Source organism: Camelus ferus, chromosome 11 (assembly GCF_009834535.1).
Source record: "Camelus ferus isolate YT-003-E chromosome 11, BCGSAC_Cfer_1.0, whole genome shotgun sequence".
In the NCBI taxonomy this organism is placed as follows: domain Eukaryota; kingdom Metazoa; phylum Chordata; class Mammalia; order Artiodactyla; family Camelidae; genus Camelus; species Camelus ferus.
In genome coordinates this window covers 68,843,969-68,856,145 of record NC_045706.1, presented here as the reverse complement: position 1 = coordinate 68,856,145, position 12,177 = coordinate 68,843,969, and the positions used below count along the sequence as shown (strand labels likewise).

General features: G+C 42.6%; 1 protein-coding gene across 1 annotated transcript in view; it reads right to left on the bottom strand.

The window, feature by feature from the left end:
- PCNX2 (pecanex 2) overlaps positions 1 to 12,177 on the bottom strand; it is a 233,437-nt gene that overhangs the window by 160,109 nt on the left and 61,151 nt on the right. Inside the window, exons 11-13 of the mRNA XM_032490546.1 lie at positions 8,019 to 8,172; positions 7,900 to 7,932; positions 753 to 924 (exon numbers count right to left, since the gene is read on the bottom strand). Coding sequence (XP_032346437.1) covers positions 753 to 924; positions 7,900 to 7,932; positions 8,019 to 8,172 — 359 coding nt within the window. The remainder of the gene's footprint in view (positions 1 to 752; positions 925 to 7,899; positions 7,933 to 8,018; positions 8,173 to 12,177) is intronic.

Here is a 12,177-nt window from a genome sequence, read left to right as displayed (position 1 = left end):
GGCCAGTAACGGGAAGGCTCTTTGCGTAATAAAGGTATTAACAGCTAATACCTGATGCCAGGCACTGTTCTATATGTTTAAAGATAACTAAGTTATCCAACACTTGCAACAACCTCTGAAGTGTGTACTATTCCTGTCCTTGTATTACAGATGGATTTTGCTCAAGGTCACACAACTAGGAGAGAAGCAGAGCTGGAATTCAAACAGCCAGCCCTCTGGCTCCAGAGCGGGGCTCCAAACGCTGATAATATGAAGGTCACTTGTGCAAAGGGGGCATTTTACGTCAGACACTGCCCAGACCTTAAGGCAAGTCAAGTGCACCAGTGGAAGGCTGGGTGGCCAGCATTCCAGGACTCCATCTGGACTGAGAGCCACGTCTAGTCAAGCGTTACCAGAGCATCTGTGCCATGCGGATGGGGCCGTGGCTGCCACCCTGGTGGCTGCCACCCTGATGGCCCCCACCCTGGGGAGCCCCACTGACACCCCACACCAGGCCTCACAGCAGCCAGTCTCTGGATACTATGGTGCTGCAATTTCTTGCTCGTGGATATCAAAATCCTTTAGAATAATTCTGTTGTCCGATGCTTTAGGGCTCCGGTTCCCAGATAATCCTTTGAAAGCATGCAAGCCAAGAGGAAAATGCACATTTCTTTACCTAATAATCAAGTAAAGAAGTTTCTCCAATGAAGGATTCAGGTAGTAAAGGGGAGACATAGATCCCTCCTTCCCCCACAACCCCCAAATGCACTCACCTATTAAAAGGTCCCTAGCTGACCGGAGCATCTCTGGAGAGAAGAGCTTCAGGCCATAGACAATATAAGTGGGAGGGTGCCTGGCTTTGGCCCCTGCATCAAGGAGCAAAATAAGGCCACACAGCATACAAAAATAGACTGGTCTGCTATACGTTATGATTTGGTTGTGTCCCTAGAAAACAAACACAAGTTCTGAATGGTACCTTTTATTTTGATGAAATGACAAAAGCCTCACCATCAATCATTTACACCACATCATACAACTTACACCATATAACACATTCTCCCCTCTACCATAATTCATACACAAAAAACACCAAGGGAAAAAAAAAAAACCCTAATGCATGTTCTGTCAAATAAGAATGAGAACATCAAAAAAGAATGCCATGCCCCTCAGACTCCACAAGATTTACCTGAAAATTTAATTACCATCCTTGGGTAAAATCTAGATCTAATTCAATGCTCCCCCAACAGTGAAACTTCCATTTGTACTGTTCAAGTGCAAAACTAATTTACACTACTATGTGCTCTACATGGTCTAACTTGAGCTCCATTATTAACAAGAAAAAGAATTATAAGTTGTAGGCTTCAATTTCTTTATGTCTTAAGAAGCAAGACAAGACAGGTGCAAAGCTATACCTGCAGAGGTTTGCACAAAATGTCTTCGTGTAGCACAGTGGAATAATCCAATTTTTAAAAATCTGCTATTTAGACATACTTTCCTCTGAGGAGGTCCAAAAACTGAACAGATTTCATCTTAGCCCTCAAAATATTGTTATAAGGAGAGCAGAAACATCTTTTATTCTTCTTCTGGAATGGATAAAAAATTTAAAGAAAAGCTATAACATCAACTTCCCAGGGCAAAAGCCAATGAAGAATTTACATCTCCCAAATCAATGCACAGTTCATAAGGTTAAAAAAAAAACAACCAAAATGAATTAGGGAGAGAACAGTCTTTGCAATTCATGAACCACTTTGAGCCTAAGAAGTAGAGATTCAAGGAATATGTTTTTGGATGTGAGTTTTTAAAGTCACTGCCTTGAACACGTTATATTTAGAAATGCAATTTAAATTGCCACTGCTCCTATAATAGAAATAGTCCTATTCTGAGGCCAGCTTTTAATAGGAAGGAAAACACAGGCTGTCCATAGGGGCTGGTTATGTTTGGCCCTGAGTCCAGACTCGGTCTTAAAGGAATATCTGCACGCATGAAATTTCCTTTTGAATCCAACTAGGTCATAGATTAATGGGTAAGGGAATACTTTCTCCGCATTAAAAAAAAAAAAAAAAAACCAAAAACTGAAACTAAAGCCGAAGTGAAATCTTAATGCATTTCTTATCAAGTGAATAGCAAAATAAGTGAGTTGGTATAGACAGCCATTTAGCATACAAATACCCAAGCGTAGGAGACATTTCCTCAAACTGATACCATGTAGGAAATATCATTAAATAGCTACTTGCCCTGGTTCTTTCTTTAACTAAAAGGTTTAAAATATTTTTCCAGGAATTGAAAGTCTTGAGATATCAAATATATCAAATTTAAGATATCATCTTGGATCTGCCATGTCAAGCCTTATTTATTGGGCATGGAAATTCTTCCTCTCCTTTTTCGTAATTTACAAGACAAACCTTGAGGCTCCCTTAGGAAGAGCCTGCCCCCACCACTATGTTTATGCTTCACCACGATTCCCATACTATATTATGGAACCCTAAACTGTTCTAAGCACAGCACTAAGACGTGGAATATAAGTCATTTTTATGTGCCTTGATTCCTAAGAACACCCACTAGTAAAATTTCCCTACTCTCCAGTTCTTCTCTCGCCTGTGAATTAATCATAAAAAGCCCCAAGGGTTGATTTTTTTTTCAATGGAAAAATTTCGCTCACTCCCTCAGGTGAAGTCTGATCACAACCTTTTTAAACGTGTCCAAGTATTTCCCATCTGTTTCTGAATTTTCAAATACCCTAGGGGTGCATCGTGGATGTCCACCATGGGGCTTCTTGGAGCCACAAAAGCTGGTCCACCTACGCATCTGGTTTCCCAGCAGCCCGACCTAACAATACAGTCTCACAGCCCAGGCTCTGGTGGCAGGGCAGGTGAAGAGGAGAGAAGGTGTCAAAACCTCCAGCTCCCCACCGGGAGACCAGCGATGCTTGTGGCTAAGGAACCAGGTCATTCTAACTGTTCTCTTTCCAGGAGAGTGGGCTGGTCAGATGCTTCAAACTTACTGTTGTTAAATAAATAAACAAACAAATAAAAGGGTTTTATTATAAGGAAGATGGGTGTCTGAGGGATTTGTAGAGGGCCCAGGGGCCGGAGTGCAGCTGGCCTTTGGAGGCTGCAGCAGCTCGGCCACGCCACCCCCAACCCATCTCCGCCATGACACGTGTCAGCTCCAGGCTTCCTGCAGACCTGAATTCTCTGCTTCACCCTGACCGAGTCTGCACCTGTCCAGTCTAGCCATGTTCAGAGGTCAGCTGTTTTTGACAAGCTGATGTAAAACAGCCACAACAGCAATACATATCCAGCCTTCCCTGTGCCGCAGGCTCCAGTCTTTCTCCTTTCAATGTATCTACCTGGCTGGTCCAGCCTTCCCTGTGCCCCAGGCACCGGCCTTTCTCCTTTAAACATATCCATATCGTTAATCCACTCTAAGAAGCCCTGCTATTACTCTCATTTTGCCAAACTGAGGAATAAAGAGTAAAAAATTTGCCCCTAGGCTTCACAGACAAAACGGGGTGGCAGAGCAAGGATTTGGACCTCGCTGCTGGCTACCTGGCCACCTGGCCACCTGGCCACTACCCACTGCCTTCCCCAAAGCAGTCCAGAAGGTGACTGCATTTGGCACTGGGTCCTTCCAGACCCAAGCACTCAATCTCACTTGGCTAAAGTTCATTCATAGTCATCATTCTTTAAACACATGATGTGAATGTTACTCATGTGAAACAAAGAGTGTGGGGAAAAGCATTAGTAACAGCTTCTCCTGAAAAGTGTGGGCTTTTCCTGAAAGGACTCTGGAGGGTGAAAAGGGCTCCTACCTGGCGAGGGTGCAGAAAAATAACCACATGTTCTGTTCATCGCCTCTGTGACTTTATGTTTACCTACAAGGAACTCTCTTCACTATAATATAGCACAGGGAACTACATTCAATATCTTGTAATAAACTATAGTGGAAAAGAACATGAGAAGGATTTTGTATACATAACTGAATCACTATGCTGTACACGGGAAATCAACACAACAGTGTAAACTGACTATACTTCAATTTTTTTTTTTAAAAAAGAAGGCAATTTGGAATGGCTCACACTTTAAAGAATACTTCCCTTGAGCAAAGTAAATCCACGATTAAATAGAAAATAGATACTATTTAACTTTTAATCAAGATCCACTACCTACAGTGACCTTATTTTTAGGATTGAAGATTGAGAAATTATGTTCTGTCATTTAACATCATTCTTCTGCTAAACACGACCTTAACCAGGTGATGAAGGTCAGTGTCGAAAGTGGTGATATGATGTGATGAAAATGGCACTTTATCTCTGTGGTCCTCTTCCCCCAAAATCCATAACCCCAGTCAAATCGCCAGATGAGCACCAGATAAATCCCAACCGAGGGACGGTCTACAAAATCCCTGACAATGGGCTTCAAAACTGCCCAGGTCACTGAAAACAAGGAAAAGTCGGAGAAACTGTCACAGCCCACAGGAGCCTTAGCAGACAGAATGACTAACTGTAATGTGGTGACCTAGATCAGATCCTCAAAAAAACGAAAAGGATATCAGGTAAAAGCTAAGGGAATCTGAGTGAAGCACGGACTTTAGTTAATGCTAACATATCAATGTTGGTTCAGTAATTACGGCAAACACAGCCTACCAATGTGTGTTTGTGAAAACTATACGGTCAGCCCTCCGTGTCCCCAGAGCAGAAGGAGAAAGGGAGGGGGACATTTACAGAGGGCTAGGCACACTCCAGGTCCTGCACTGGGCACATTGTCTATATTGTCCAACTCACTCATCCCCAAATCCAGCTTAAGTTGCCAATATTATCCATCTACTCACACAAAAACCGCCAACGTCAGCTGTCAAGGGCTCCCACAGCGCCAGTCTCTGCTGAGCACGAGATGTGGCTCATCCTGTTTCGTTCCCTTCCAAACCTGTTTTGGTATTTCCTCTCTTACAGGTGAAAAACCTGAGATTCAGAGAAGTAACTTGACCAAGGGGACCACAGTTTGTACATGGCGAGGCTGGATCCTAATCCTGAAACCTGCACACGTCCGGTGACCCCAGTGTTCCCCAAGTGTGATCTGAGATCACCTCCAGCATCAGCACCTGGGGGAGGGGGGCTTAAATGCAGGTTCCCAGGTGCTGCCCCAGCCGCCCCAACTCGGAATGCCTGCAGGTTCTGGGAAAGGCCCCTGACTCTGGCTCTGTGTGATGATCCCGGTTGATGGCTGCCTCTCTTATACCTACTGGATTCCGCTTTCTGGGTTATCATTAGTGGATACTACTGGTTACTATCTGTGTAAGCCAAGCCTCGTCACCCATCTCTAAACTGCCAGCCTCTGACCCTCAGATCATGTCCAGTAACCACCCCAACCCTTAATTTTTCAAGACCTCCTAGACCCGTTTTCTTTTACAATCAGATGCATTTTGTTCAGGCCTGGAATTGGCTGTACCGTATCAATTAGCATGCCATTATTAATTCTGCAACTAGATCTAAAAAAAAAAAATGTCATTTGACTATCTTCTGGCTTTAACAACTTGCTCAAAATTTGTCACCTCTGTGTTCCTGGAAGGAAACAAAGAGCAAAAATCAGTCAATCACTCTAAGAGCAAGAGTTGACTGCATTTACTAACAGCCTCTCCCTGTGAGTGAACGAAGTGATGTAGTTTTGAAAAGCACTTCAGTTCATGTGGCAGCCCCTGATGCATGAGTCTGAGCCCGGGCTGCAGAGAGTGCGGGCTCGGGAACCGTCCTCTCCACCTCACAGGGTTCCCACTCTGACCATTTCCTTTCTTTCTGAGGTTTTCTCATCTGTAAACTGTCGACAGTAAATCAGCCTTCTAAACGCCTCCACAGCTCCGTCCCACACAAGAGAAGATATTTTATAGCTGCCGTATTTTCTTTCCTCACCAGAGCAGTTAAGAGAAACACCAACGCAAATCAGGGACTAATCTACTTAGAAATCTGTGTAAGCAAATTAATTACTGTAATAAACATAGTTAGATGTCTGACTGTGGCTTCCTGGGACAGTACGGGAAGTCATTTCTTACTATCTCACTGTGACGTGCTTGTTCAGATAAAGGAATAGCAGCTGGATTTAGTCCTCCAGGAACTGGATCGATAGACACAATATGACTCCAGCTTAGAGCAGGGACACAGGGGTCCTGCAAATAGTCGTTACAAATCCACAGGGATTACTCAGCTGCACTCACCACCCACCTCCACTAGCCTGTTCTGCATTATTCCTGAAAGTACACACAGGAAACAAAGGTGTCCTAGCATATAACAGGTCACCCCCCAGGTCACCCAGAAAGACAGTGGCACAGTGCCCTCACCAGGAAGGAGGGCTTATTTACTGAACCAACAGGACAGCAGTGTCGCGTCTAGGGTGGGCTGGAACGAACCATCTCTGCTCGCGCTACCTGACCCAGATTCCCAATGATAATCACAACAATCCATCCGTGATACCCCTAACTGTGCTGTTTCTACTTAGCTGTGACATTCAGGCTCGGGGATGAAAGAAGATGTATTATATGCAAACCAATTATGGGCAACAGAGGAATTTAACAAGACAGCAACGCATGCCAGGTGATCTTCCAATTATAAGCTTTTCTTAATTACTATGAGCTGAGCATGAGTGATTACAGATTTAAGCAATCCTAAATCCTGGCTAGGAAATTTTTTTTAAAGTATCCTAGAGGAGGGGGAGGGTATAGCTCAGTGGTAGAGTGCATGCTTAGCATGCACGAGGTCCTGGGTTCAAACCCTAGCACCTCTATTTAAAAAATTAATAAACAGATAAATAAGTAAACCGAATTGCCTCCCTCCCCCCTAGTCAAAGTCAAAGCTAAAAAAAAAAAAAAAAAAAGAATGACATAGCAATTTGTTTGGGAGTGAGTCAATAGTGGTGGAGCGGGTACATACATGCACAAGATCCTGGGTTCAATCCCCAGTACCTCCGCTAAAAAGAAGTAATAATAAAAATAAAGAATGTATATAAAAGCACAATAGAGGAAAGATCAAGCTTTCTTTCATTGGAAGGATTTTGGGGGGCTCGCCATAACAGAGGCAAAAAGATTTCTCAAAGGGCTGGGGAGCCCACCTGCAATGGTTTCGGTGCAAAGGCAAGTGGCCAGGGTACCGGCAGGGACGACACCAGACCTTGACCTAAGGCACCTGCCAGGGAAGGTGCAGCTGGGTCAGTAGAAGCCACATGTGCTGCAGAGCTCACGGAAGAGCCAGAGCACCTGCAGATCAGTGCTGGGGAGCCCGGAGTCTCAGTTATAACTGAGCCCCAAATTATGAAATAAAAGGAAGCAGTACACCTGAAAGTACAGAACAGGAGTAGATCAGCTTTGGGTGAAAAGAATGACTCACGCTGATGTGACTGACGTCTCCAGTCACCATGGCCACCATCTATTAGGCAATCTCTATATGCCGGGCACTGTTTTAAGCCCATGACTTCGATTAGTTAATCCCCAATAGGCATTTTTATTATCCTTACTGACACAGGTGGAGATCGGGGCTTACGGAGCACACATCTCGCTCAGGGTGCAACATTCAAACACAGGAGCCAGGAAACCAGCACAGGCAGTCCGACCGCAGAGCCTGCCGTCTTCCCTGCCAGGCAGCGTGGTCTTTCCTGACGCCAAGTCCAGTGGGACAGAAAAGCCCCCACCCCTTTCCCCTGCCACCACCCACACCATGCTCTCAGAACTAGCCCGAACTTGGCCACCATGCATTAATACTCCTAGTGAATATTTCTACTTATATATCCAATAGACAGACAGACAGACAGACAGATAGATAGATAGGTAGATAGATAGACAGATAGATATGTTGCCTTTGGAATGGATTTTGGCCATTCCCTGATCTTTGACACAAAGCAGACAAGACAAGCTACTTGCCTGTTACTGGAAACTTACGTGTATGGGGGAGGCAGGGTCGGGCTGAACACTCTAGAACACAAATCAGAAATGTCTGTGTCATCATCTCATGATTTCAAGACTACATTAGTGATGCTAAGAATTAGATGTGGTCTTGCCTTTAACAGGGAATACTGGCAGCTGGCCATGACAAGGCAGAAGAGGAGGAGCCCTATGTCTTTGCAAAAGCCTTGGTTCAATGTCAGAAATCCCAGCAGGGAAACCAGGACGATGAGTAGAACTGCCAGCACGTTTTCCTTGACGTCTTCAGTTCTGTGCAAAGTAAACAAATGAAAACAGAGGGGATGAAAGGTAAGCCTGTCTGTTTCCAAACAGAGAATACAGGCATGCTTCTAAACAGACAGACAGCGAGAGAGTACATCTTTATATTTAGTAGCAAGATTTTAAGTTTCTTTCTTCCTTCTTCCTTCCTTCCTGTTTCTTTCTTCCTTTCTTTCTTTTTTTCTTTCTCTTTCTCCCTTCCTTCCTTCTTTCCTTCCTTTCCTTCCTTTCTTTTCTTTCTTCCTTTCCTTATGCCTGCATTTTATAAACAAAATCCATACTTTAACCCCAGATCTCTGTTACTGAAACAAATGAAATACAGTCCCGTTGGTTCTCCTTGGCCACTCAGCTGGGTTTACTGGGAGAAGACTGTGAACCATGCCATCCACAAGAGTGAAATGTGTTCAGAGTCAGAGCTTCACTGATTCCTGTAAATGGCGGAAGGAGGTGCCTTAACACCTGGCTATAGCAGGCAATCCTTTCCAGATACAATCTCCATGGCCGGAATTTGCTGCTTAGTGTCAGAAGCCAGGAGAGCTCCAGTCGGACAGCTGACAGTGCAGAGGGTCTGACTGCAGTGTGTCATGACCACAGCCTCACTGGGTGGTTCTCTCCAGGGGGCGCCACATGAGAGGTGTGGGGCAGAGAGGTGAGCTCATCCTGGGGTGCCATCCTTATAGTATCTCTTCATACTCCCAGAGAGAAGTAACAAGGTTCCTGAGAAAGCAGCATGGCTGGAGAATTGGAAAGGATGTGTGACTTAAAAAATTTTTTGTTTTGTTTTGTTTTGAGGGGGAGGTAATTAGATTTATTATGGGTGTACAAAGAGACAAGAAAGGGAGTTTTAAGATGCTGATACAAAGGGGCTGAAGGCTGGATCCTGGGGGAGGTAACGAGGACCACTAGCAAGAGAGCACAGATGCATCAAAGTGCGAGAGAGGATATGGGAACACTGGAGGGAGTTAGAAAGGCTACAAAAGCTGAGTTGACGCTGGGATTATGACTTCAGAGGTGGGAGACTTCAATGGGAGGACAAGATGCAGGGTGGGGTTATGGGCAGGAGTAGCTGAAATGAAGTAAGGGAGGATGGCGTGGACTACAAGGTCGAGAGTTAGATGGGTCATTCACAAGAATTCTGAGTTGGTTTCTTACCTCACCAATTTTTACTTATGTGCATATCGGTCTTTCCAATTAAATTACAATCATTTTAAGACAGGGACAATTGGCTACTTCATCCCTGGCATGTGCAGGCACTCCTAAACATTTTTTTAAATTAATAGAATTATTTTTTAGACCAGTTGGAAATTCACAACAAAAATCGAGGGGAAAGTACAAAGACTTCCCACAGAGCTCCTCTTCCCAAACACACACCCCCTTCCCCACCATCAACATCCCCCGACTAGAGTGATACATTCATTGTCAGTGATGAACCAACACTGGCAAATCATTATCAACTGAAGTCCATAGACTGCATTATGCCTCATTCTTGGTGTTGAATAGTCTACAGGTTTTAGACAATGGTATGTATCCATCATTACAGTATCACAGAGTACTTTCACTGCCCTAAACATTCTCTGTGCTCTGCCCATTCATCCCTCCCTTCTCTCTGACCCCTGGACACCACTGATCTTTTTACTGACTCCATAGTTTTCCCTTTTCCAGAGTCCATAGTTGGAATCTACAGTATGCAGCCATTTCAGATTAGCATCTTTCACTCAGTAATACACACTTAAGTTTCCTCCACATCTTTGCATGGCTTGATACTTCTTTTCTTTTTACTGCTGAATAATATTGCACTGTACGGATGGACCACAGTTTGTTTATCCACTCACTTATCAAAAGACATCTTGGTTGCTTCCAAGTTTTGGCAATTACGAATAGACCATCTATAAACATTTGTGTGAACATAAGGAGCATGTTTATTGGATCAAATGGTACTAGTATGTTTAGTTTGTAAGAAACTGCCAAGCTGTCTTCCAAAATGGCTATACCATCTTGCATTCGCACCGGCAATGAAATGAGAGTTCCTGTTGCTCCACATCCTTGCCAGCATTTGGTGTTGTCAGCGTTTTGGATTTGGCCATTCTAATAGGTGTGTAGTGGCATCTCATTATTGTTTTAATTCATAATTCCCTAATGATGTCTGATGTGGATCATTTTTCCACGTGTTTATCTGCCACTTATATATCTTCTTTGGTGAGGTATCTGTCCAGACCTTTTGCCCAGCTTTTAATCAGGCAATCAAGACATACAGAATCAAGAAGTATAGAAATGGAAAGGACTCAGATATTATGATGCTCATGTTGCAAATTTTTAAAAAAATGTTTGGGGTGAACAAAATATATTTGATGAAAAGGGAAATGCATGTGCTTTTTATTTTCTACTCTGCACTTTTTATAGAACTGAATACACTTCTTAGTTCAGATCCATAAAATACAGTATGAATTCTTTAATGTGTTCGTAATATTTTGATGTATCTACTTAAAACTATCTAAAGACTTAGGAAATAAAATGAAACTAAAATTTCAGTTGAAAATATTATATGTTTAACTATGCTGTACACCAGAAACTAACACAATATTGCCAATCAACTATACTCCAATTTAAAAAAATTTTTTTAACTTTTTTCTATTTAGGAGAAAATAATAAGGTTCCTAAAAAGAGTTTGGGATTAATAGATACACATTACTATATATGAAACAGATAAACAACAAGGTCCTACTGTATAGCACAGGGAACTATATTCAATTTCTTGTAATGAGCTGTAATGGAAAAGAATCTGAAAAAATATTTTTAAACAAAGTTCCTAAAAAGTCTTTGTTCCCAGATTTTCCTCCACCAGGACTCTATCCCTTTGTCCCCAGCCTCCCCACCTCTGCTCCCTTCCCACAGTTCCTCATGTATCTATATTTAAGTAATGAGTTAAGAAGTTTGCTCACTGGGCAAGGAGTGTCATAATTGAGGCTGCACTTTAGAAAGATTTATCTTGTGGAGGTTAACTAGATTCACTGAAGGGGAACAGAAAAACAATACTCCCAGAGAGAAGTAACGAGGTCCTGGGAAAGTGACATGGCTGGAGAATCGTGAGTTTTAAAAAAAAATTTTAATTGAAGTATCATTGGTTTACAATGCTGTGTTAGTTTCAGGTGTACAGCAAAGTGATTTGGTTCTACACACACACACACATATATAAATCTGTTCTTTTTCAGATTCTTTTCCATTATAAGTTATTACAAGATATTGAATATAGTTGCCTGTGCTATATAGTAGGTCCTTGTCGTTTATCTATTTTATATATAGTAGTTAGTATCTGTTAATCCCAAATGCCTAATTTACACCCCCCTTTCCCCTTTGGTAACCATAAGTTTGTTTTCTATGTCCATGAGTCTGCTTCTGTTTTGTAAATAAGTTCCTTTGCATCATTTTTTTTAAAATTCCACATGTAAGTGATACCATACGATATTGGTCTTTCTCTTTCTGACTTACTTCACTTAGTATGATCATCTGAGGTCCGTCCACGTTGCTGCGAGTGGCATTATTTTATTGGAAAGGACAGGTGACTTTAAGACACAGTTCAATACATAAAATAGATTAACAGCAAGGGCCTACTGTACAGCACAGGGAACTATATTCACTATCTTGTAGTAACGTATAATGAAAACAAATATATGTATGTATATGTATGACTGAAACATTATGCCGCACACCAGAAACTGACATAATATGTTAAACTGACTATACGTCAATAAAAAAATTTTTTTTTAATAAGACACAATAGAGAGTGAGGCAGAAAAAAAACCTTGTGATTGAATAGATTTTGTACAGCAAAAGACTGGTTGAAAAAAAATGAAGATGGTCCAAGATTTCCATCTTGGGGAAAAGGATTATAATGGCAGAAATTGGGAAGGGGAGCTGGTTTGGTAAGGGAACGGGATTCATCTGTTCACAAAACAGAAGTGCTCAGCGCTGCTCTGGGTGCTGGGGATACATCAGTGG